The 26,872-nt window shown below is 44.8% G+C and overlaps 1 protein-coding gene across 2 annotated transcripts in view; it reads right to left on the bottom strand.

Annotated features, from left to right (window-relative positions):
• Positions 1 to 4,404: 4,404 nt before the first annotated feature.
• The window catches only part of LOC103626805 (nuclear pore complex protein NUP205), a 55,977-nt gene continuing 33,509 nt past the window's right edge, over positions 4,405 to 26,872 (bottom strand). Inside the window, exons 19-45 of one of the 2 annotated variants that reach the window (XM_008647152.3) lie at positions 26,379 to 26,576; positions 26,174 to 26,292; positions 25,881 to 26,031; positions 25,685 to 25,797; positions 25,451 to 25,532; positions 25,277 to 25,363; positions 25,118 to 25,195; positions 24,716 to 24,910; positions 24,067 to 24,159; positions 23,891 to 24,004; positions 23,642 to 23,800; positions 23,499 to 23,554; positions 23,353 to 23,425; positions 23,068 to 23,258; positions 22,826 to 22,958; positions 22,674 to 22,751; positions 20,369 to 20,533; positions 11,402 to 11,572; positions 11,200 to 11,331; positions 6,300 to 6,443; positions 6,107 to 6,229; positions 5,923 to 6,015; positions 5,684 to 5,806; positions 5,371 to 5,471; positions 5,145 to 5,264; positions 4,979 to 5,054; positions 4,405 to 4,716 (exon numbers count right to left, since the gene is read on the bottom strand). In XM_008647152.3, coding sequence (XP_008645374.1) covers positions 4,633 to 4,716; positions 4,979 to 5,054; positions 5,145 to 5,264; positions 5,371 to 5,471; positions 5,684 to 5,806; positions 5,923 to 6,015; positions 6,107 to 6,229; positions 6,300 to 6,443; positions 11,200 to 11,331; positions 11,402 to 11,572; positions 20,369 to 20,533; positions 22,674 to 22,751; positions 22,826 to 22,958; positions 23,068 to 23,258; positions 23,353 to 23,425; positions 23,499 to 23,554; positions 23,642 to 23,800; positions 23,891 to 24,004; positions 24,067 to 24,159; positions 24,716 to 24,910; positions 25,118 to 25,195; positions 25,277 to 25,363; positions 25,451 to 25,532; positions 25,685 to 25,797; positions 25,881 to 26,031; positions 26,174 to 26,292; positions 26,379 to 26,576 — 3,252 coding nt within the window. In that variant the 3' untranslated portion in view covers positions 4,405 to 4,632. The remainder of the gene's footprint in view (positions 4,717 to 4,978; positions 5,055 to 5,144; positions 5,265 to 5,370; positions 5,472 to 5,683; positions 5,807 to 5,922; positions 6,016 to 6,106; positions 6,230 to 6,299; positions 6,444 to 11,199; positions 11,332 to 11,401; positions 11,573 to 20,368; positions 20,534 to 22,673; positions 22,752 to 22,825; positions 22,959 to 23,067; positions 23,259 to 23,352; positions 23,426 to 23,498; positions 23,555 to 23,641; positions 23,801 to 23,890; positions 24,005 to 24,066; positions 24,160 to 24,715; positions 24,911 to 25,117; positions 25,196 to 25,276; positions 25,364 to 25,450; positions 25,533 to 25,684; positions 25,798 to 25,880; positions 26,032 to 26,173; positions 26,293 to 26,378; positions 26,577 to 26,872) is intronic. The other variant, XM_008647153.3, reaches the window with a different exon arrangement.

The raw sequence follows: 26,872 nt of genomic DNA, 5'->3' as shown, positions 1-26,872 counted from the left end.
AACCAGCTAAATGTAGCCACTTATGTCAAGCAAGTATGGTTTGATGATGACTGGTGATGCAAAAGGAAAAAACAAATGATCCAAGCCACTCGTTTCTCCATACTGAATGCTAGCTGATTTGTTTGTGGATTGAGGTATACATTGCCAAATGGAATGCATATTTTAAAATGTGAGGAGATACTAATTACTACAACTTTGAATAGTAATTTAGGTATTTAGCTTTACTCAACTAGAAATATAACTAAACAAACGTCAATGTCATATCCTTGCCTTCGTTTTTGGCCTTTTGGGATAAATAGTACTGTGGCTTCTGCGTCCATAGATGCATAGAGCTGCAATTATTACGTTGTTTTACAGCCAGTGTTGGCTGAATAAAAGTTAACAAGTAGTAGCACCGTCCACCACACATCCATAAGTTGATAAGCTCATGCACATGCACAAAGTCGACCCAGTTCCTCTGAGCGCCTTGATTTTACGCATTCTATTTCAAGAACTTCTAGAATTTGTTAGGTTGTTTGGTGTAAGTGGATGGTGGAAATCTGCTACTGACGTTGTACCATTTCAGATCATGATAATTGACTACAAATTAACTTACCCAAGTGGTACTGCAACAGCTGTTCTTATAAATGGATTCCACACAACTCATGGAGATGCAACGGCAAAGTATGTCGTTCTCTCGCATAACTCAACCTGCAGATTCAGATAAAATTTCAATCTATTGAATAGTTTTTTGTGTATGTTCAAAATAGGCAGCAAGTGAATTGGTTCACAAAATACTTTGCAATCAGCTTCTTTTGGAGCTTCTTCCAGTGGTTTTACTCAGGTGGAGACAACTGTGGGTTTTCACAGTTTCCCACTTTTGGACTTAGAGCTTGGAAACAAACGTAACACAAGACTTTTGGTTCATTAGTGGTTCAAATTAGTATGTACTATGTTAGATGGTTCTATGAAATCGCTATCCCTGTTAGGTCTTCATTGCTTTTTAACCTTCCATGTGACTGCCTTCAAAGCAGATGCTGCCATGGTCTCACTGCTGCATGTTTTATGACATATGTTTTTATGAGTTATTATATTACTTAACATGGAGAAGAAAGTTATTTTAACTACCTATTCCAGTGTGTGCATCTATAATCATCTGTGACATCTGCTTATTTTTAGCGTAATTATGATTGATTTCCACGAGAAGTGCAATCATGATGGAATTAAAGTGCTTATCTTTGATAATATTTGCTATATTCTTTATGTATAAGTATAACATACTATAGTAGTTAGTCTGTGGAATTCGGAAAGAAAACACGATTACTTGAAATATGTGTTATAGATTTGCTCCATGGAGTAGAGGTTGCAGTCAGTAGTAACCGAGACAAAAAAATTCACCAATGAGCTAGACCAGTGGGAATATGGGGAAGATACTATATTCTGGTTTCTATATTTTCATTCCAAATGTTTTGATTCAGCATATGACAATATATTTGAGAATCTAAATCTGTTGGCAACCATTCCCTTATGCAAATTATTGGGTTTGATGGTATGTCAATTATTCTGGAATGCTTTATATTAGTATTTGTGAATTTCTGCTAATATATCAACTAGGTTTACCCCTCCTGCTCCTGTGTCAGTCTCAGTTCCTAGCTCTGCATCTCAAGGCAGCAACATTTTCAAGACCAGGATTGAAGGTGCAAACAACGTTGATGCAGGTAATGTGAAAATATAGAGTAATGTACCAAAGTAGATCGTAAGTACCTTTATTAGTTCCTAATTCATATCTAGTTAGTGTTGGGTTGACTAGTTTTTGTTTCCTGATTCTGTGTATCAAACTAAAAAATTTTCCTCATTGTTCCAAAGTGCAGATGCTGGCGCTGCAACAGCCCAAGCGGACAAAAAGAAATCTTCAACAGCAAGAACGAAGCGGACAAAAAGAAATCTTCAACAGCAAGAACGAAACATACGGTGGTTGTTCCAAAGTCTAGGTCTTAGTTTCCTTAATCAAAGAAATGAGCATGTTTTTGTTGTGTATAGGACAAATGTTAATTTCTCTTTATCATTGGGCCTTTGTCTTTGGCAACGCGAGCAAGAGCAAGGATCCTCTTGCCTTCACAGGAAATGGACTCTCTTGCCTTCACAGGAAATGGACTGGCTCCCCACCAGCAAGTATCCTCTTTGCCCCTTTTGTAATGATGACACTAAACATGTCCTATATCCTTGTGATTGTTGGATTTGCAGTATAATGTGGCAACATATTATTTGTGTACATGGGGGAAAATTCTCATTAATACCGAACCAGTCTATTTTGTGATTGTGTATATTCTCGACTTTGAATCGCACTAAATTATGTTTGTTAATACATGCGGCTAATGGAGTAGGGCGCCGCGAAGCGCGCTTCCTTTTCTAGTTACATCTAAGGGCAACAACAACAACAACAACAACAACAAAGCCTTTTTTGTCCCAAGCACGTTGGGGTAGGCTAGAGATGAAACCCCGTATGAAAACCTCAGAGCTCAACCCCCAAAGAACAGAAAAGGGAAACAAAGGCAAAGGAGAACCGAAAACAACGAAACGGGGAAACACATAAAAGAGATAAAACCCACAAGGACCAGCAAGATCTAAAATGGACACAAGAAAAGGTCAAACGATTAAGGAGGAAAAGCGAAACTATCAATCAGGGTTCTGGCACGTGAATTGCACACTTCCACCCCTTCCTATCTGCGGCGAGCTCTTTGTCAATATTCCACTCCTTCAGGTCTCTCTTCACAGCCTCTGTCCACGTCAAAGTTGGTCGACCTCTACCTCTCTTCACATTTTCGGGACGCCTAATTATTCCGATATGCACTGGTGCCTCTTCAGGTCTTCGTTGGATATGTCCAAACCATCTCAAGCGATGTTGCATAAGCTTCTCCTCAATTGGCGCCACTCCTACTCTCTCTCGTATATCATCATTCCGGACTCGATCTCTCCTTGTGTGGCCACATATCCAGCGCAACATACGCATCTCTGCCACACTTAGTTGTTGGACATGTCGTCTTTTAGTGGGCCAACATTCTGCTCCATACAACATAGCCGGCCGGATTGCTGTCCTGTAGAATTTGCCTTTTAGTTTGCGTGGCACCCGGTGGTCGCATAAGACACCCGCAGCTTGTCGCCACTTCAACCATCCGGCTTTAATTCTATGACTGACATCCTCATCGATGTCTCCCTCCTTTTGAAGCATTGATCCTAAGTAACGAAAAGTGTCTTTCTTGGGTACCACTTGCCCATCAAGACTAACATCGCCATCCTCATACCCCATGGCACTGAAATCACACTTCATATACTCTGTTTTAGACCTACTAAGCCTAAAACCTTTTGCTTCCAGCGTCTGCCTCCACAATTCCAACTTTTGAGAAACACCACTCCTACTCTCCTCAATAAGTACCACATCATCGGCAAAAAGCATACACCACGGTAAAACTCCTTGTATGTCCCTTGTGACCTCATCTATCACCAAAGCGAAAAGATAAGGGCTCAAAGCCGACCCTTGATGTAGTCCTATGTTAATTGGAAAGTCATCGGTGTCTCCATCACTTGTTCGGACACTTGTCACAACATTAGTGTACATATCTTTAATAAGATTAATGTACTTTGTTGCTACTTTGTGTTTTTCTAAGGCCCACCACATTACACTCCTAGGTACTTTGTCATAAGCCTTCTCCAAGTCTATGAAGACCATATGCAGGTCTTTCTTTTGTTCTCTGAATCTCTCCATAAGTTGTCTTAGTAAGAAAATGGCCTCCATAGTTGATCTCCCGGGCATGAAACCAAACTGATTTTGGGTCACGCTCGTCATCTTTCGCAGGCGGTGTTCAATGACTCTCTCCCATAGCTTCATTGTATGGCTCATGAGCTTAATTCCACGGTAATTAGTACAACTTTGAACATCTCCTTTGTTCTTGAAGATTGGTACTAATGTACTCCGCCGCCACTCGTCGGGCATTCTGTTTGCCCGAAAGATGGTGTTGAAAAGCTTAGTCAGCCATACTATCACTATGTCTCCAAGACATCTCCATACCTCGATAGGGATACCATCAGGGCCCATCGCCTTTCCTACCTTCATCCTTTTTAGCGCCTCCTTAACTTCATATTCTTGTATCCTTCGTACAAAACCCCTGTTGTTGTCATCGAATGGTTCGTCCAATTCTATTGTAGCACTCTCATTCCCTCCATTGAACAATTTGTTGAAGTACTCCTTCCATCTGTTCTTGATCTCTTCACTCTTCACTAATAGTTGGTTTGCTTCGTCCTTGATGCATTTGACTTGGTTGACATCCCTTGTCTTCCTTTCACGAATCTTGGCCATCCTATAGATATCCTTTTCTCCCTGCTTTGTGTCCTATAGACATCTAAGGGCAAAACAAAAAAAGTAATATCTCCAGTGAAAGTTTATAGGCCAAAAAAATACAGTTTAAATGTTAATGTTCCTAGATGGAAACCCCTCAAAAATCACATTTTACTCTTAAAACATGACATACAGCTCATTGCCTCAGGGCAAAAGTGTGTATATATATATATGAGAGCTTACACAACAATGTTTTACATCTGCAAATCTAGCGAGGTGTACTATCCTAATAAACATGTACATTGTACAGGCTGCGGCCTTCAGATGGTTATGGTTCTGATGGTCATCTCCTTTAGTGTAGTAATGGATCTGTGGAACAACTTCAGACTACGTCCAACTTTGTCCTGCAGGTCCAATAAAAAGGTTTTAATACTCCAGATCGAATTAATAAACATAATCTATGTGAAAGCATCTGCTCTTTTAAATTTATGTTTAGCTATTGTACAACCAAAAGAATATACATAGATTTCTTGTCAAACAATGCAGCAGCATATCCCAGCATTAAACGTCTAATTTATAGGTGCCAAGAGTATGAAAGCAGAGTGAACCCCATGGGTCATGGCAGCCACCTAAAGCCCTAGTATATAGTACATATATGTGTTTTACCTCTTTCAAATGCTCTAGTCTCTCCAGCACAGGAAGGAGTTCATCAGAAAATGAAGAAAGACCTTTTGCAGAAGCACTACAAATACAGAGAAAATTATTGACTTTCTAATGTAAGAACTGAATAGTAAGCTATAGAACCTTTAGTTAAACTGATAAACATTCTTACTCGTCCTGAAAATGAATGAGGAGAATAGTAACGGCACATTCCGTTATTTGGAGTAGAAGGGTAATGAGTTGGTCTCGGTTGCCAGCCATGCAACACAAATCTATCATTGCAATGTACCTCCTGCAAACAAATAAAAAAAACTGTTACAGAACATATTGTTGAAGGATTAGCTAGACAAAATCAGTCAGCGTCAGAACCAAAGATTTCGAGAAAATTAAGAGCTTACCTTTTACGGATGTTATCGTTAGGAGATATGCAATCTTGCTTCATGCACACTTTTATTATCTCATCAACCTCCTTTCTGGACAACTCATTTAAGTCACGGATCTAGATAACAAATGCAGACAAAGTCATTGCAGAAAAAGTATGAACTGCTACAGAATTCCAGATAATAGTAAACATTTCACTCAATTCCATATCTGTATTTCTGACTTTCGAGCTTATTTTGCCAAGTACAACGTATTTTCTCCATACTTTAACCCATTAAAACAAAATTGACTAAGTAAATTTGTGACCATGCAGGTGAGAAACAGCAATACCTTGTTTAAAAGCATATATTTTTCTTCACCAACTCTTTCTAGGGCAAGTGTTGCTGAATTCAGAAGATCAGAAACCATTTGTAGTGTTGGGTGCTGCTGATCACTGTTACGGCCATATGAAACCTGCAAATTCAAGGTGTTGCAAATACTGTCAGTGTCAAAGATTTGGACATAAGAAAAACTGGACTTGCAACAACCACATTTTTATTAGCAGAGGAAAGGTTTCAAGTATTACTCACTTGAAATCGCATGTTTTTCCTTGTAGCGAGAACATAAAGGTAAGAGACAAGGCTGAAGCAAAGACCAAATGCTATCAATTCTGACTTCTGATTCTGAATAGAAGCATGCAGAAGTATTGAAAAAGTTATATGGGTCCATAAGGCCATCATTACAATATAATATTATGAAGAGGACTAAGCTCACCTCAATCATGTTTGGTGATTGCATAAAATTTAGAATCCCAAAGTCAACGCTAAAAAGAGAATGCATCAAGGAAAATAGATCTTGAATGTAGCTGCATTCCTCATTTTCCTCATACGCCCAAACCTAAAAAGTTGTTAGCACCTCTACAACAGATTACAGGTGGCCAAAATCAAATATGAAGTGAATAGCAAACCTTGCTGAGAATAGAAACCGCCATGCTAAGCTGCTCCAACGTGAGCAAATTAGTTCCAGTCATGTTCTCCCTTAAAATGCTATTAAAAACTGACTGATGCTGCTTTGCGAAGTCCACTATCTCTCGTACAATCTTGTTCTTCACCTGAATCAAGAGTTAAAACTTTATAAGGGACATTAATGAGGAAAATTCACAGAACTAAAGGACAGATACATCGTGTAAAATTCATTACCAAACAAGGTAACAACGGTGATGTGATTCCTAAGGCCAGAATCTCAAAACTTCAAATTACACAGCAGCTAAATTATTAGCATCCAGCTACCAAAACTCCTCCATATATATACTAAGATCTTAGTTGACAGAACACCGTAAAGTTAAATTACAAAACTGAGATATTAGCATCCAGCTACCAAAACTGACCCAGTAATGGACCACAGATCATAGTTATCAAGGTGTCGCCTAAGCGCTAAGGCGAGGCTCAAGCCCAAGGCCTCCTGCTCACCATACTATCTTGGCTGAGGTGTCACTTTGGGGTTCAGGGCGTCGCGCTAGCGCCTCATAGGAAGACAAGGCATCGCCCTGCAGACGCCTTGGACCGGATTGTAAAGTTTTCCACTCCCCAAACCCTTCTGTTCGCTGTCCACGTACCAGAGAAGGACGCGGTTAGGGCTTCACGTGAGGTCCAGGTGACGGCAGCTCTCAGTTCACCAACGGCGGCGGCCCCATACCGTGAGCCCGCGACCTCTCCCTCCCTGGTGAAGTCCCCTTCCCCTGCTCCCTGGTGAGGCTCCACCCCCTCCCCCTTCCGCGGCGAGCTCCCCCTCCCCCTCGGCTGATCTGCTCTCTGCCTCTCTATTCAGATTTAATTCAATTGTTCAGTTGTTCCCTGTTATATATAATATAAGTGAATTTCCCACCTACTCCTATCAGCTTAACCTTTTAGGTTGAACTGGTTGGTGCATGCAACTTAATATGGTATCAAAGCCAAAGGTCTCGAGTTCGAATCCTGGTTAGCAATGTTTACAAGTCGGGCGACCAGCTGGTCGAGTGAGAGGGACGACCAGGCGACTAATCGCGATTAGGGCGACGATTAGTCGACCTAATCGGTCCTGGTCGACCTCTGGTCGTCCGTTAGTCGTCCTATAGATTTAAGGACATAAGTATATGTATATAACTATATATTAACTATATAAACATTGTATTTCTGCAATAATATAGGCATAATTAGTAGCAGACTAGCAGTAATTCAGTAAAAGTGTAAAACAGAATCCATCCAAAGTCCAAAGTCCAAACTGAAAGTAATATTGGCATAATTACTTGCAGTAATTCAGTAAAAAGTACAGCAGGAACCTGCTGGCTGCTACCTAGAGCAGATCAGCATCCAAACAAATCGCGCTAGAGCATCCAAACTGCATTACCTGCTGGCTGGAGCACTTGGAGGCTGGAGCAGAGACGTCGGCAGAAACCAGAGAGGACAGAGGAGAGGAGTAGGGTTTCTGGCGGCTGGGAAGGGTTCTGGCGGGTTTCTGGCGGCTGGGAGGGGTCCTGGTGGCTGGGAGGGTTTTTGAAGGGGCGGGCTACTGTAGATGGGCCAAAAACCAGAGTGAAGCCCAGTACCAAAACTGCAACGACCAAAAACGGCCAGGAAGTGTTCGACCAGACGACTAATCGCCCAGGTCGACGACTAGTCGGACGACTAGAAACCCTAATCGCGTCGTCCTCCTAATCGCCCTCTTCCAGGCGACCAGCCCAACTAATCGCGATTAATCACGATTAGTCGGACGACTTGTAAACACTGCTGGTTAGCACAATTTAATAAAATAATTGTTGTTTGCTCCTATATTCCACGTCAGAGACCCAAAAGAGGCTCGACGTGAGGGAGAGTGTTAGAATATAATATAAGTGAATTGCCCACCTACTCCTATCGGCTTAAGCTTTTTGGTTGAACTGGTTGGTGCATGCAACTTAATATTTCCAATTACCTTTGTAGGTCAATGATGGAGAGCGCAGGCTCTGCTCCCGCCTCTGTGCCTGTGGATTCAAACACTGGCCCTATGGCAGATCCAAAGAGCAGAGCAAAGTCTAATGATCCTGGATGGAACTATGGATATTGCACGGAGGTTGAGAATCGAGATAAGGTCGCATGCAACCTTTGCAAGACCGTGACAATGAGAGGAATCAAGAGGTTAAAAGAACATGAAGGCATATTTGGACATATTGCATTAATGTGTTCTAAGACTATAACTGAGATTAGAAAAGAAATGAAGGCATATTTGGACAAGAACAAGAGGTCTAGGCCTATTTTCCTTGATGATCATCATCATGATGGTCAGGGGCAGCAAGGCGAAGAGGATTCCACCACATCTATGCAATAAAATAGCTCGGGGACAGCTGCCAAAAGGAAGAGAGCTGCATTTCAGTTTAGAACAGCTGCACAGCCACAGACATCAAACAAGGAAAAAGAAAAAGGGAAAATTGCATCCATGCTTCGAAGATCTCCTAAACAAGTTGTGGATGAGAGGCGCTCCTCAGGGTCACACAATCAAACCACCATGGAAACATGCACTAAGTCTAAGGCTGACAGAGATTATGTCAGCAAGCAATGGGCTATGTGTTTCTATGAGTGTGGTGTACCTTTTAACGCCATTAATTCTAGACAGTTTCACATTGCTTGTGAGGCCACTTCTCAATATGTTACTGGATATGTTCCTCCTAGTATTCATGAGATTAAAGAGTCTTTACTTGCTGAATGTGTCAAAGATGTGACTAACTTGAGAGCTCATCATGAGTTAGCTTGGAAGACTTATGGTTGCACACTTATGTCAGATGGATGGACTGACAGGAGGGGATATCAGTTGATCAACTTTCTTGTGAACAGTCATGAGGGGACTTACTTCTTAGAGTCTGTTGGTGCTTCAAGTGAAGCACACAGTGCTATTATGCTTGTTGATTTGCTTGAGAAGAGGATTGATAATATTGGCAGAGACAAAGTGGTTCAAGTAGTGACAGATAATGGCGCCAATTATAAGGCTGTAGGCAAGATTCTCATGGATCGAATTCCAACATTGTTTTGGAGTCCTTGTCTCATTGGTTGGATATAATGCTAAAAGATATTGGAAAGTCGAAAGATTTCAAGAAAACAATTGCTCTAGCCAAACGAGTCATCACTTTTATTTATAGGCATGGAAGGATCCTTAGTGCAATGAGGAAGCAAACAGGTGGCATGGACCTAGTTAGACCTGGAGCCACTAGGTTTGCCACTTGCTTCCTTACTTTGAAGAGCCTACATAAGCATAGAGATCCTTTGAAGGGTCCAAGTTTGAGTGATGCATGGAAGTCAAACAAGTTGTCAAAAACAGAGGCTGGGAAGGGAGTTTATGACATTGTTCTGGCATCAACGTTTTGGAGCACAGTTGAAGATAGCCTTAGAGCTTCAGCACCACTTCTTATTGTCCTTAGGGCGGCCGATGGTGATGAGAAGCCTGCCATGGCAGAAGTTACAGCACTAATGGATAGGGCAAAAGAGAGGATAAAGCTTAGCTTTACATCACAAAACAAGCAACATTTGCTAAAAAGAGTCTTGGGTATTGTTGAGCGTCGATGGGTGTCGCAAATGGATCATCCATTGTATGGAGCTGCATTGTAAAATCTGGGAAAATTCTTTGCCATTAAGAACAAAGCAGATGATAGGTATGTTGCAGAGCTAAGAAGCTGCTTTAATGATGTGCTTGAAAGAATGGAACCGGATGATGCTATCCGATCTAAGATTGATGAATTTGCAATGCATTATGAGGAACAACGTGGCCCTATCTTCTCAAGCAAATTGGCACTTGCAAACATTGAAACAAAAAGCCCTCATAAGTCTATGTGATTTTGTTAATTTCAGCATGCTACATGTTTCAATGTCCCTAATATGTATGTGACATGTTATTGTAGTTGATTGGTGGCATTCGTATGGTGGTCGTGCCTTCGAATTGCAAAGGTTTGCAAAGCGTGTGGTTAGTCTATGTGCTTCATCATCCAGTTGTGAAAGGATTTGGAGTACCTTTGAATTTGTGAGTATAAGTTGACTTGTGTTCATAAATTAATATTCATGTATGGTATGGCTATCATTTACTCTTCTCGTTTTTTTAGATGCACACAAAAAGGAGGAACCGATTGCTACACAAAAGGCTAAATGACTTAGTCTTTGTATCATACAATCGGAAGATGCAAAATAGGTTCCAAAAGAGGAGGGAGACAGGTGGCACAAGTTATGACCCATTAGTGCTTGGCGATTTTGATTGGGACAATGAGTGGATACACTCATCGGCTGTACACACTGGTAGGGATGATGATGAGCATAACTTGACATGGGAACAAGTTGATGATGCCATTGGAGCATCTGAGTCCCTTCGAGGCCGCAACTTTCCAAGACAAGCTCGTATGTATTCAAACACCAACCAAAGGCATAGTACAATGAGGGCGTAGGAAGATGAACAAGGTGAGGAGGATGATGGAAAAGATTCAAGCAATGAAGTGGTGGATCCACAAAATGACATTGGTATGAGTGATAGTGATGAGGCAAATAAGGCGGAAGATGATGAAGAGAATCCTACACCCCATGATAAGTTTGATGATGACCTTTGAGATTGGGCCATTGAGGCTTGAGAGATGAGTGTTATCTACTCTACTAGACTATTACTACTAGACTATTACTACTATTATCTATTACTTATGTTGAACTTTATGTCTATGATGTTGAACTTGCCCTCCTATTTGCTACTTCAATACTATTATCCCTATCTATTTGAGATATATTCGTATATATTCTGTTTTTATTGCCTATTTTTTATATATTAGTAAGCAGACACCTTACATATGTGAGGCAAAAAAATCTGGATATCTAAAATAAGCAAACCTCGAGAAAATCAGCCGAGTCCACTAGCGATGTAAAAGAGGTGACTATTCGCAGTACAGGTGTAATAAGTGACCTCTTGTCAATTTCACCAGTCCGTTCTTTTACAATTTTAGAGATTGCCCTTGGATTTACCTAACAATATACAAAACTGTTAGTGTGAATTCATAAACCATATATAGTTATATTTGGGAGCAAGTGGCACCTTTTTCTGGCCACCCATGAGGTTGCATGCTGAAAGATTTTGTAAAGCACCCATGGACAATAGAATCTGAGAGCCATGTTTGCCATAATGATGGCTTAATCTCAGCAGTAATGAAAACTGAGCATCCACAGTGCAAAACCGCTGTGAAGATTCTGATGCCAATGACGAATCCTGGAAAATACAGAGAAAACTGATGACACAACATATCTGGGTAAAATTCCAGACACGAAGAGGGGCAAGACGAATAGATTATCACAAAAACCTGCATAAGGCATTTTCTAGAGAAGCCATTTTCATTTTCAGAGTGATACATAGCTCATCTTTAGCATATATAATGTCTACTAAAAGAGGAAAATAATACAGTGTTCAGGCTTCATAAAACAACACATGTTTTTGCACCATACAACAACAACAACAACAACAACAAAGCCTTTTTGTCCCAAGCACGTTGGGGTAGGCTAGAGATGAAACCCCGTATGAAAACCTCAGAGCTCAACCCCCAAAGAACAGAAAAGGGAAACAAAGGCAAAGGAGAACCGAAAACAACGAAACGGGGAAACACATAAAAGAGATAAAACCCACAAGGACCAGCAAGATCTAAAATGGACACAAGAAAAGGTCAAACGATTAAGGAGGAAAAGCGAAACTATCAATCAGGGTTCTGGCACGTGAATTGCACACTTCCACCCCTTCCTATCTGCGGCGAGCTCTTTGTCAATATTCCACTCCTTCAGGTCTCTCTTCACAGCCTCTGTCCACGTCAAAGTTGGTCGACCTCTACCTCTCTTCACATTTTCGGGACGCCTAATTATTCCGATATGCACTGGTGCCTCTTCAGGTCTTCGTTGGATATGTCCAAACCATCTCAAGCGATGTTGCATAAGCTTCTCCTCAATTGGCGCCACTCCTACTCTCTCTCGTATATCATCATTCCGGACTCGATCTCTCCTTGTGTGGCCACATATCCAGCGCAACATACGCATCTCTGCCACACTTAGTTGTTGGACATGTCGTCTTTTAGTGGGCCAACATTCTGCTCCATACAACATAGCCGGCCGGATTGCTGTCCTGTAGAATTTGCCTTTTAGTTTGCGTGGCACCCGGTGGTCGCATAAGACACCCGCAGCTTGTCGCCACTTCAACCATCCGGCTTTAATTCTATGACTGACATCCTCATCGATGTCTCCCTCCTTTTGAAGCATTGATCCTAAGTAACGAAAAGTGTCTTTCTTGGGTACCACTTGCCCATCAAGACTAACATCGCCATCCTCATACCCCATGGCACTGAAATCACACTTCATATACTCTGTTTTAGACCTACTAAGCCTAAAACCTTTTGCTTCCAGCGTCTGCCTCCACAATTCCAACTTTTGAGAAACACCACTCCTACTCTCCTCAATAAGTACCACATCATCGGCAAAAAGCATACACCACGGTAAAACTCCTTGTATGTCCCTTGTGACCTCATCTATCACCAAAGCGAAAAGATAAGGGCTCAAAGCCGACCCTTGATGTAGTCCTATGTTAATTGGAAAGTCATCGGTGTCTCCATCACTTGTTCGGACACTTGTCACAACATTAGTGTACATATCTTTAATAAGATTAATGTACTTTGTTGCTACTTTGTGTTTTTCCAAGGCCCACCACATTACACTCCTAGGTACTTTGTCATAAGCCTTCTCCAAGTCTATGAAGACCATATGCAGGTCTTTCTTTTGTTCTCTGAATCTCTCCATAAGTTGTCTTAGTAAGAAAATGGCCTCCATAGTTGATCTCCCGGGCATGAAACCAAACTGATTTTGGGTCACGCTCGTCATCTTTCGCAGGCGGTGTTCAATGACTCTCTCCCATAGCTTCATTGTATGGCTCATGAGCTTAATTCCACGGTAATTAGTACAACTTTGAACATCTCCTTTGTTCTTGAAGATTGGTACTAATGTACTCCGCCGCCACTCGTCGGGCATTCTGTTTGCCCGAAAGATGGTGTTGAAAAGCTTAGTCAGCCATACTATCGCTATGTCTCCAAGACATCTCCATACCTCGATAGGGATACCATCAGGGCCCATCGCCTTTCCTACCTTCATCCTTTTTAGCGCCTCCTTAACTTCATATTCTTGTATCCTTCGTACAAAACCCCTGTTGTTGTCATCGAATGGTTCGTCCAATTCTATTGTAGCACTCTCATTCCCTCCATTGAACAATTTGTTGAAGTACTCCTTCCATCTGTTCTTGATCTCTTCACTCTTCACTAATAGTTGGTTTGCTTCATCCTTGATGCATTTGACTTGGTTGACATCCCTTGTCTTCCTTTCACGAATCTTGGCCATCCTATAGATATCCTTTTCTCCCTGCTTTGTGTCCAGCCGTTGATAAAGGTCGTCATAGGCTGGACCCCGGGCTCTACTAACCGCTCGCTTTGCAGACTTCTTCGCTATCCTGTACTTCTCTATGTTTTCTGCACACTTGTCATGATGTAAGCGTTTGTAGCAATCTTTCTTCTCCTTGATAGCCTTTTGGACATCTTCGTTCCACCACCAAGTGTCTTTAACTTCCCTTCTGTTCCCTTGACTCAACCCAAACTCTTCTGAAGCTATCTTTCGGATGCATGTCGCCATCTTCCTCCACATGATATTTGTGTCTTCCTCTCCTGCCCAAGGGCCCTCCACATGATAAAGGTCGTCATGTTTTTGCACCATCTTTCAGAAAAAAACAGAGAATAACTAGAGTTCCGAAAATTATGAATATTCTCTAATACAGTTACAAAACAAATATCAATCTGTTTCAAGCAAGTCCAAATATCAAAAAAACTTTGTATAGCGGCAAAATGTTAGTGTAACTTTAGCCTCATATATCCAACTAAACTTAAACATTACAACTCATTGTTCAACATATAAAGAAATAAAAGATTCATTGTTCAACAGATAAATGCCTTGAAAATCCTTAATTTTCAAAGAACGTCCTACCCTCGCTTCCCATCTAAATGATTGGCACTTCCCCCTGCGACACCTTAGCATGCACTATCCAACTTTACCAGGTCACCAATGTAAGGTATAGTTCTATTTTCACATTACCCACCGGGCATGCATAAAAAGAAAAAAAAAAGGTGATGGATTGGCAGTTCCCACTGAGACACCTTAGCATGTGTTAGACTACCCGTTTAGGGTTTGGGGTTTTTCCCATGTAATTACTATCTCAACCATCTGTAATGGGCCTGGCCCAGTTTACTCAAGTCTATTAATACATCACCCAACCCTAGTTAGGGTTAGGGTTTCCAATATGGTATAGAGCCAGTTTTTTTCTCCTCCCTCCACCCACAGCCGCCGCCACCACTCTCCTCTCCCTCCCTTCCTAGCCGTCGGCGGCCAACTCCTCCCTGCGCCGGTCGTCTCCCTCTCCTCCCACCGGGCGACGCAGACTGGACCCCCGCGCCGCCAAAGTTCTCCCGTCGCGCCCGCGCCGCCGGTTGTCTCCACCCGCCCTCGTCACGACGCGCCGCCGAATCCAACTGCGCCGCCGGCCCTCCTCCACCGCACGCGCCCTCGACGGCCATGGACCACATCCACACCGCCTCCCTTCAGAACATCGGATCCGGCGCGCCTAACACGGCCGCCCACGCCAGAGCCGACGTAGGTCTGACCCCTGTTGGCGTGCCGCAGGTCCCCGCTGCTGGCGCAGCCACCGCCGGCGTCGACGCGCGCCTGGCCGCCAGCCTCTCCTCGCCTAGTGCCACTGTTGCGGTCAGCGCAAGCGCCGCCGACCTCGTCCCCATCGGGCTTGGCCTACCGGGCTACCCGGCGTGTACAGGCGCCCTTACCGGTCTTCTATCGCCGACCCGCCTCCCCAGGCAGCCGCCCCCTAGGTTCTCCACCACTCGTCCGCTCGTTGCCGATGCCACCTGGTCTTCCACGACGCTCTCCACCGACTCCACCATGTCATCGGCCATTGCGGCTATCCAGGCTGTCGTGGCCGCCTCTCAAGAGCGCGAGCGCACCGCGTCCCTCGCACTGGCCGCCACACTGACCGCCCAGATGGCCACTGCGCAGCGTCTCATCATCCGCCCTCCTCCGGTCGACCAGGAGACACCCCCGCCCACCTCAGAGGCTCCCCACGCCCAAGCGGCCAGACTACAGAACATCTGGTCCCTTTTGTCCGTCGTTCTAGACCCGGCGTCCTCCCACTACCCTCGCTGGAGGGGGCAGGTCCTCCTCATCTTGCGGCGCTACGCCCTCGATGGCCATGTCCTCGACGACGTCGCCACCTCGCCGACCCCAGCCTGGTCACTGATGGATTTCGTGGTCCTCTCCTGGCTCCACGGAACCATCATCGTCGAGCTCCAGGACATCATCCGCGACCAGGAGGACACGGGCTGTCAGGCGTGGCTCGCCCTCGAAGAACAGTTCCTCGGGAACCGGGACGCTCGCGCCCTGCACCTCGACGCCCAGTTCCACCTGTTCTCTCAAGGGGACCTCTCCGTGCACGAGTACTGCCGCCAGATGAAGGGCATGGCGGACTCTCTCCGCGACCTCGGCGAGCCTGTCGCCGACCGGACCTTGGTGTTGAACCTTCTGCGTGGCCTCAGCCCCCGCTATGGCCACCTGAACTCCTGAAGGCTCTCATCAAGAGGACTGTTCCCTTTTCCACATTCCATGTCGTCAGGAACGAGCTTCTCCTCAAGGAGCTCACCATGGCGTCTGAGGCCCTGCTCTGGCGCTCTAAAGAGCTCCTCCCGGCGGTCAGGCACTTTCAGGGGGCCAGGCCCCTCGACCTCCGTCGACCGGGGCCCTACCCGCCCCACACCGTCCCTGCGGCCCCTCGTCAAGCGTCCGCCGCCGACGGAGGTCGTCGTTCCCGCAAGGGCGGCCGTGGGGGTGGCGGCTCCTCTCGTGGTGGTCCCCCCGGCCGGGGTGGCGGCCAGGCGTGGCCGTCATTCTATAACCCCTGGACCGGGGCCATCGCCATGTGGCCGGGCTAGGTCCCGCGTGCCTCCCGTCCCCCGGAGCCAGCCCTCCTAACTGTGCCACCCTACGGCGTGCCTCCCACGCCTCCCTATGGCGTGCCTGCATCGCATCCGGCTCCGCCCAACTCCTGCCCCCGGGGACACCCACGACGACTTGGTCCCCGCTGTCTGAAGGCTGTGACAACGCCTTCCTCGCCGCCGCTTTCAGCACCATGGCGATGACCCCTCCTTCTTCCGACTGGATGATCGACTCTGGTGCCTCCTACCACACCACTCCCACTACAAGCACGCTCTCTCGCTCCCATCCCCCCCCATTCCTCTCATCCTTCATCGATCGTCGTCGGAAACGGTTTCACTCTGCTCGTCACCTCAGTAGGTGCCTCAGTTCTCCCTGGACCGTTCTACCTCAACGACGTTCTCGTAGCCCCCCACCACTCATAATCGCCTTTTTGTTCGTCGTTTCACCACTGACAACTCCAATTCCATTGAGTTTGACCCCTCTGGTTTCTCTGTGAAGGATCTGGTGACTCCCCTCGCCCGCTGTGACAGCTCGGGGCCACTCTACACGCTCCAGTCATCCACCTCCGGCGCGTCTCCGCCTCCTGCCCTGGTCTCCACCACCTCCTCCACCACTTGGCATCTTCGTCTCGGACATCCCGAACCTGACGTCATGACCACGATTACCAGTAGCCTAGATCTTTCATGTAGTAGGGGACATTTTGAGGGCCTCTGTCATGCTTGTGAGTTAGGCTGGCATACTTGTCTCCCATTCACCACTTCTTCTCGGGCTGAGCAGGCTTTTGATCTGGTTCATTGTGATCTCTGGACCTCTCCTGTACTCAGTCTTTCTGGTTATAAATACTATTTGGTGATTTTGGATGACTTTTCCCATTTTCTTTGGACTTTTCCTCTTCGATTGAAGTCCGACACATTCACCACCCTCACACTTCTTCGCATGGGTGTCCACCCAGTTTCACCGCCCGTTCCGTGCCCTGCAGTGTGACAACGGCCACGAGTTTGACAACCACGCCTCCCGCTCTTTCTTTCTCACTCATGGCGTCCAGTTGCGTCTCTCGTGCCCTTACACTTCTGCCCAAAACGGCCATGTTGAACGCATGATTCGCACCACCACCAATATGATATGTTGCCTTCTCTTCTAGGCGTCTCTCCCTGCCAGCTACTAGGCAGAGGCCCTGCACACCGCCACACACCTTCTCAACCGTCTTCCCTCCAAGGCGGTGAGCCACCCTACTTCGCCCTGTACGGCACAGCCCCCACCTACGACCACCTTTGCGTGTTCGACTGTACCTGCTACCCTAACACTTCCGCTACTTCCCCTCATAAGCTTTCTCCTCGCTCCACCCACTGCCTCTTCCTTGGCTACTCCTCTGACCACAAGGGGCATCAGTGTCTGGACCTCGCTTCCCACCGCATCATCATCTCTCGTCACGTCGTCTTCGACGAGGATGTGTTTCCCCTTGCTGGCCCCTCCCCACCCACCGATCTTGACTCCCTCCTCGAGTCCGATCTAGTCTCCCCCTCCTCCCAGGCGCCCTGCCTTGCACTGTTACCCGCACCCCGTGCGGACTCGACGCCGCGGCTCGCGCCTATTCCCGCGCCACGCGCGGACCCGTCGATCACGCCAGCGCCACGCGCGGCCCCGTCGACCACGCCTACGCCTATTCCCGCGCCACACGCGGCCCCATCGACCACGCCTGCGCCACGCGCGGCCCCGCCGACCCCTCCCGCACCATGCGCGGCCCCGTCGACGCCCACGGCTCGCTTCGCCAACCCCGCACTCGTCTACCACCGCTGCTACCACGTCACTACCTCGGCACCTGCCGACCCGGGGCTCGTCAACGAGCCCGGTGCGCTTCGCTGACCCCGCTGTCGTCTATCACCACCGCGAGTCGGCCACGCCCGCGGCCCCCGATGTCCCGGCAGACCGCCCTGAGCCACCGGTGTACCACCCGGTCGCCATCCACCGCGACCCCGGGCACGTCCACCCGATGGTGACCCGGCGCGCCGCCGGCATTCTTCAACCTGTCGACCAGCTGATCTTGGCAGCTGATACGACTACCACTCCACCGGACGCCTCCACGGTCCCCTCCTCTGTTCGCACCGCTCTCGTCGACCAACACTGGTGATGCGCTATGGAGGACGAGTACGCGGCCCTCCTGGCCAACCACACTAGGACCTGGTGCCGTGTCCACCAGGCACCAACATGGTCACCGGCAAGTGGCTATTTCGCCACAAACTTACCTCGGACGGCTCCCTCGACCGCTACAAGGCCCGTTGGGTCCTTCGAGGCTTCACCCAACGTCGAGACTCAAATTGACTACGACGAGACCTTCAGCCCCATCGTCAAGTTCGCCATTGTTCGCACCGTCCTCTCCCTCGCCCTCTCCCTGGACTGGGCGATCCATCAACTCGACGTCAAGAATGCCTTCCTCCACGGCACTCTGACGAAGACTGTCTACTGCAGCCAGCCCACCGGCTTCGTCGATGAAGCTCGTCCGGATCTAGTCTGCCGGCTGAACCGCTCCCTCTACGGCCTCAAGCAGGCGCCGCGGGCCTAGTACAGTCGCTTCGCTTCCTACTTGGCCTCCATCGGCTTCGTCGAGGCCAAGTCGGACATGTCCCTCTTCATCTACCGCCGCGGCGACGACGACGTCTTCCTTCTACTCTACGTCGACGACATTGTGCTCACGGCATCCACCGCCGACCTTCTACAGCGCACGATCGTCGCCCTGCAGCGGGAGTTCGCGATGAAGGACCTGGGGCCCCTCCACCACTTCCTCGGCATCACCACCGAGTGTCGGCCCCAAGGTCTTCCTCCATCAGTGCCAGTACGCCATCGACATAATGGAGCGGGCTGGCATGTCCGACTGCAAGCCCTGCTCCACGCCTGTCGACACTCAGGCGAAGCTCTCAGAGGACGACGGGCCCCCGGTCGCCGATGCGACGTCCTACCGGAGCCTGACCGGCGCGCTCCAGTACCTCACCTTCTCCAGACCTGACATCGCCTACGTCGTCCAGCAGGTGTGCCTGCATATGCACACCTCGCGGGAGCCTCATCTCACCGCTCTCAAGCGGATCCTGCGCTACCTCCGCGGCTCCCTCGACTACGGCCTCCTACTCCGACCATCCCCGACGTCGGAACTCGTGGTCTACACCGACGCCGACTGGGCTGGCTGTCCAGACACGCGTCGATCCACCTCCGGTTATGTCATGTTCCTGGGCGCCAACCTCGTCTCCTGGGCCGCCAAGCGGCAGCCCGTCGTCTCTCGCTCCAGTGCTGAGGCCGAGTACCGCGTCGTGGCCAACGGCGTGGCAAAGGCCTCCAAGCTGCGACAGCTCCTCCACGAGCTCCACAGTCCCCTCCAACGCACCACCCTCGTCTACTGCGACAACGTCAACGCAATCTACCTCTCCACCAATCCCGTGCAGCATCAGCGCACGAAGCACGTGGAGATCGACCTACACTTCGTCCGCGATCGTGTCGCCGCCGGTAACGTTCGGGTTCTCAGCGTCCCCACCACGCTGCAGTTCGCCGACATCTTCACCAAGGGGTTACCGCCGAGTGTATTTTTAGACTTTCGCTCCAGTCTCAACATCTGTACAGGATAGAGTTGTGACTGCGGGAGGGGTGTTAGAATACCTGTTTAGGGTTTGGGGTTTTCCCCGTGTAATTACTATCTCACCCCTCTGTAATGGGCCTGGCCCAGTTTACTCAAGTCTATTAATACATCACCCAACCCTTGTTAGGGTTAGAGTTTCCAATAGCATGCACTATCCAACTTTACCAGGTCACCAATGTAAGTTATAATTATCCTATTTTTACATTACCCACCGGGCATGCATGAAAAGAAAAAAAGGGTCCAAGTCATTTGTTTTCAGGAAAATCCGTAATATGAAAATGGCATGAATGTGTGATAGCTAAAGCCTCCAATTAGGACAGCAGATCTCAAATTGAAAAAACAAAACAAGATAGTAGTGGCAATACATACCTTTGACAAATAGTTTGCAACATCACTCAGGCATGATCTAAGGATCCCTCGACTTTGAAGTTGATTTAGAAAATACTTTTCATGGTCAATACTAATTAATGCATCAAGAACATAAAAGGAAAGTGCTTTCCCAGCTTCACTACCATGGAAAGCATCCTTAGTAACCTGTAACAAGAATACAAAGAATGAACATAGTATCAAATTACATGTATCCTCACAACAGGTTCGTTTAATCATCTTCAAACCTCAACAAGATGTGATGTAATAGTCATAAAGTGTTAAGTTGCACGCACCTATCAGTTCAACCCAAAAGCTTAATCTATTAGAAAGAGGTCGAAAATGCACTTATACAGACTTCAACACACATTTATTTTCACGTTTAAGTTGCACAAACCAACCAGTTCAACCCAAAGCATAAGCTATTAGAATGAGGCGGGCAACGCACTTATATACATTTCAACAAAAGCAAGAGATATTGATTAGGCTATCTCCAGTGGGACTCCATATCCCACCTATCACACCTCTTATTTCAAACTCCACTCTACAATGTAAAAATAGTGATTTGCACAGTCATATGCATGATCTGCTGAGCATGGCCATAGGAAACAGATTGGATCACTTAGTTGGTTCTTATGACAATTATTATTATTAGCTGACCATTGCCCGCGCTATATATACAGAGGCATGACGCCATAGCAGCAGTCTATTCTTCCTCCAAGCCAACCCTTGCCCACCTATCTTCCTGGCAGAGTTTATCCCTAAATATCTTATACTTTGCCTTTGGATCTCAGAAATTATAATTGTGAATGTTTGATGATTAAGAACTACCTAGCTGCTAGAATCCAGGGTCAGTCAATTACAAATTAAAAAATGTAATTTGGAAAAAATAAACACAATAACATTGGAACTACTGCGACAAAACAGCTACAAATCTCGCATGCAAACATACACAGATGTCTTTGAGTTCCCTTAGCAGTTAGCACCATATCCAAACAAAATTATCAAATTGCCTATTATAGTTCTACTTTTTTTCTCGAATGCGGAGGGGAGATGTGCATCATTATATTAAGAAAGGAAGGTAGGATGATGTATATTATAGTTCTACTTTAACAATACTGTTAAGAGTATATTTGGTAGGTAGGATGTTGTAACCTAGTTCTACCATATGTGTCGGGGGAGGTGTCTTGTCTCCCAAGTCTCTGTACTCTATGGGGATGTTTGGTTCGCTCTTCGCTGCCTAACCTGTCACAGTTTGCCACGCCTAAGGTTAGATAGATTTGACCGGCTTAGGAGTGTGTTTGGTTTGTAGCCACAATTGTTAGGCTTTGCCAAGATGTGGTGTAGAATTAGAGCGCCTAATCTTAGGCAAGTGTGACAAAAAAATATATGGCAATATGTGATACCTTAGTCATACAACCAAACAGACCCTATATATAGTGCTTGAGAGGATCAATGCAATAGATCAATGCATTATACCAAATCCTTCCTGCTTTCAGATATGATACACAGCTCTTATGTGTATTCAAGTTTTTTTACTATCACAGTACGGCAGGTATTTAGAATAATCATAAACTGGACTAAAGTGTGTCAACAAAGTAGGCGGTAACTCCATTCCTGGACTAAGTGTCTACAGTTAAACAGATAAATGTACTGGAATCGGCAGTGATGTAAAATAAACTGATAGGGACCAGGAGTTATCTTTAGTACATTGTTCAGAATTGTATTGCACTACAGAATAAAAAAAATGTGATGTAACACACAGTCACACATATTTTATTTACCGATTTGTTAACAGGAAACAGCTACGGTTTTGTTCTAGGAATGCACAGCTTTCATATCCTTAATTTATATACTTGTCAAGAGACATGAAACCTTTTAAGTCTACATGAATGCCTTTTGTTGTTCATCTCATATTGTTACTTTATTAGTGCAAATTGCTGTTAAAATTTGGGGAAAATTATGGTAGTTGCATACTGTAACCAGTGTTAGGTTAGAGTGTCACATGTGATGACAGGCTGAATTTCTGATATCATCAATGCATGGTGCAGCGGTACAGCCTACCGTCTGTAACCGGAAGGTCCAGGGTTCGAGCCTCATCCTCTGCAAATTATGCAGGTAAGGGTTGGCGCTTAAAAATACCCTTCCCCAGACCGCGCACAGTGCGGTAAGCCTACGGCACTAGATACGCCCCTTTTTTTTATCAATGCATGACATCAGGCAGACATGCTAAATATTTACAGTAAGTTATGTTTCGCTTGCACAAACATATTAAAAATGTGAGTGTCACATGAACAGAATGGTATACCAAATCAACGATAGCTTGAGCTTCCTTCCTTATGATGGAAAAGTTGGCATGTGCTAATTCATTGTGCTCCTTGAGAACCTTTAGAAGGACAAAGAACTATCAAGCAATAGTCACTACATAAAAGAAAGTAAGGTAATGCAACAGAGAAGGACCTTTTGAAGAGTGATGTCCTCATCATCACCATCTTGCTCCTCCAGTAGCAAGAACCGAAGAACAGATGGAGGGACATCAGAGTCCAGAATGCTGCTACAATACTGAAAATAACTCAGTAATAATGCATATTGCCTGCAGAGGGCAACCGAAGGTCAGCATTCACAGAAGGTGAAGAACATTGAGTCATTGACACAAGGACTCAATTAGTGGAGCTAACAGTCACAAACTACATCTACATTACCGTCTTCTCAAGATTTCAGATGATTCATTTCTTAATGTTGCCATCACAAGCTTGAATAACAATGAGTTACAAGCTGCATTTGGTAGCTGCTTTGACGAAATAATGTCAAGGCAAGTAACCGCATCAGAATCTGTACCAGCTGGGCATATGAATCTTTCATCCCGCAGTTTCGCCATACAGGTCAACGATACCTTAAAATGACCACCCAAATAAGTTAAGAACAAGCATTTGATGTGGTACAAGACTAGGAGAATGGAATTTACCAAATAAGAACAAGCTTCTTACATTAGTTAAAACATATGCCATTTTCACTGAACAATCTGGAGATGTTGTGGCATTCAACGAAGCATCAAGCAGTCTGCATAAAACAATATCAGTACAATTATCAAAACAATAGTTTTTCATTTTGCATCAAGGCAGGCATCACTCACTCAAACAATAGCTGAGAACAGTCCTCGAATAATGACATCCTTCTTGATACAGCAACCTGGTTCTCATAAACAGAAATCAGTGCATCAAATAAAATTTTATAACCTACACAAATGATAAGCAAATGAGCATAAACCCAACTCACCTCAACAATCTGTGACCAGCCAGTCAACATGTGAAGTTGGGCAGCCTGCTCTTCAAGATTTTTGTTATATCGCCACGCCCATTTGAGCAAATGATGAACTGATTCTTTTAGTCCAGCTTTCTCAGGCTCGGTTAATTGTGAGTTCAATTCTTGTGAAATCTAAGTAACAAAAATAATTCATTAAACACGAGATCAATTTTGGAAAAAAAAAATGAACAGAACAAGGACACATAAGAATGAACACAGAACCTGGAGAAGTTTTTCACGGAAAGCATCAAGATCAATCAGTCGGTCACCTCTCTCTGAATAATAATATACACCACCATTTTCGAAAGTGGCAGAGTTCCTTAGGATCTCTTCAATCTGTGCACCAAGATGTAGTGAGAACTAAAAAATCTATGGAACTGGAAGTTTAAAGGCCATACCTTCGATTCGATTCCCAAGCTGGAAAGCAGCTGTGGATACTTCGTTGAAGTATCCGGACATCTAAACTGTAGAACCTCAAGCAAGTCCAAAACCTAAGTGCAACGTTTCAAGTGATATAAGGATCTTGATAATGGCTATGTAGATCAAATATCATACTTGGCTAGCAAATGAATGAGGTTTTAAACTCTCGTCATGTAACTAGTTTTTAGAAAATATATATGTTGTGCAACTAATTTTTAGAAACATATATGGTGTGCATGTCACTGCATATTACACTGCCCACATGAAAGCAAGCTTAATAAGGACCACGAAAGTATACAGACAGACCTTTGCACAAATAAAACATTAAAAGGTTAGAAAATCATTAAAAATGGTATATATAAAGACACGATTTATTAATCACCAAGATAAAAACATCATACTATTAAGTGATTAAGTCCCAAGCAATTTGGGGCAGGTTAGAGATGAAAACCAACAAGAGACGGCACTGACAAGTAACAAATGTCTAAAAGAAAAAACATAGAAAGGAGAGTGATTAGCTAGGTTATGGATGCTGGTTTCCATTCAACAACCTCCTATCCAAGGAGTCGCCACCTTGGAAAAAAGAAGAAAATGAGGGGGTGGGGGATAACAGATGGCTAATGTTACCTTGTTCCTCTTTGCTGGTACATCGCTAATGCTAGTCAAAGCATCATGTGAATGGATCAAGCTTGTGCTCTGGAAGTTCTCAGCACACTGACCAAAAGTATGATAAAGAATAGCCATGCAGGCTTCCCTGTATACAGATGATGATATATCGGATATATGTAATGCCAGTGCTAACATCTTTAGCAACCATGCCCTCTGAAAATAAACAAATCAATGTTTACACAGAATGAAAATTACCCAACAACCAACATAGTTAAATATGACAGGAGACCATCATAAGCAATAGAGCCTAAAAACAGCCATGCATCAAAAAATGCTGTACAAATGCAATTTATAATAGCAGAATTTCGATGTATCCTAAGCGATTAGGACTTTGACGAAAGAAGAAAACTCGATGTATACCTCATGGAGCATGCTGATTCGAAGAGATTGGTTACTGTTCCTTTTTGGAAGCGGTGTCACTCCAATGGTTCCAACATGCTGACATTAGTGGGCAAGGAAAATATGAGTTCCAAATAAATGTAGTTATAATGATGCAAAAGAACACAGAAGAAATTAAACCTTAGAAAAGAACTGGTACTTCTTTGTACTCAAGAGATCCATAACAGGTCCGCAAGTTAAAGGATCAAGACATAACTCATAGAGAAGCTGAATTAAGATGGAGAAACTCCAATTATACCATAAAATAAGATGAAAAGTCTCCCATGTGAGTACTAAGACAAAGAAAAAACAAACCTGAAAACTGAATTCGTGCAGTAAGGAATTTATATCCGGCTTTGTCGCTTTTTCAAGATTGTCCAAGATTATCTTCAAACAACTGAGATACAACGAGGTGAGTCAAATAATAAAATATATTACTACACATAAAGGGTTTGTGTTTTCTTCTATCTTAATGAAATGACACGCAGCTCTTCTACGTAGTTCGAGAAAAAAAAATCACTACACATAAAGGCAGTGTCTGGAGTTAACCTGTATTGAGATTTTGGTTTTAGAACTGTTTGCTCAATGGACCCATTGACATCGAATCCCAAGAGCAAATGTGTAATGTTTGGAGCTGGACGACAAATATTGTCAACAAGCAACTGCATATATATAACTGATTAGCATAATTAAAACACAGCATGTTAAATGGATCTCCAAGATCAAAGGAAATACAAATCACAACCTGCAGTGTTAGAACCCCAACATCATCTTTCGTGTCTTCTATGACCTGAAAATCATCAAACCGGAACTCCAAGCAAGCAGCATAATCTTCTATTACCATTTTTCCAACATCAGCTTTCAAAAGCAACTGTACCAAACCAACTATTCTAGAACTGCCAGACATAATAACACAAATAAGCAAACTAGCATACTACAATTTGTTACAGAAATTTCACGTGTGGAATTAAAAGTAGACATTTAATAGCAAAGTGACAGTCAGCACTAAGGAAAAAAACATAAATAATTTGAATATACCTTAGGATGCCCATAATTTTGATAGAACACTGTTGAATTTGGGGAAGATAATCATATCGTACAAACTCTAGCAATGCTACAATCTGTCTATGACTTTGAGCCAATATAACATCCAATGGCTGCATAATCACAAATGAAAGCAGATAAGCAGTTAAATGAAATTTCAACCAGGAACAACCCCACAATTGAGATAGAAGTGCAAAACCTGGTAGAGCGGCCGAAAAACATCAGCAAGAGCAAGATCTCTCTCCATGACAAGAATAAATATTTCAAGAGATAGAAGGACAGTTCTCTCCAAAATGATACCGTATGTTTGGGTAGTTCGCTCATTGATAATAGAGTCAACACCCACTAATATGATGTTCATAATATTCCGGAAAGCAACTTTCCCACTCATGAAATCCTGTGTCAGAATTCACAACCACAAATTATACATAATGTACAAATAGAGGTGGAACAGAAGTTAATGCAAAACTTCAGTATCTTTGAACAGACAATCGTACATGGGACAAAACATATGCCACAAAGAAAAGGCAAACAAGCAAGCACTTATCTACCAAAGCAAAAGATATTAATTCAGGTGATCTGAAGGACAAACATATATTTCTATGCTAAAGATAAAGAAAAACTTTTGAAACAAGAACATCACCATAAATATTGTGATTTGCATACATGAAATATCAAATCGACAGTACGTTC

The sequence above is a fragment of the Zea mays genome, chromosome 5, assembly GCF_902167145.1.
Source record: "Zea mays cultivar B73 chromosome 5, Zm-B73-REFERENCE-NAM-5.0, whole genome shotgun sequence".
In the NCBI taxonomy this organism is placed as follows: Eukaryota; Viridiplantae; Streptophyta; class Magnoliopsida; order Poales; family Poaceae; genus Zea; species Zea mays.
Note: the sequence above shows the minus strand (reverse complement) of the source record. Positions and strands in the feature narration are given on the sequence as shown.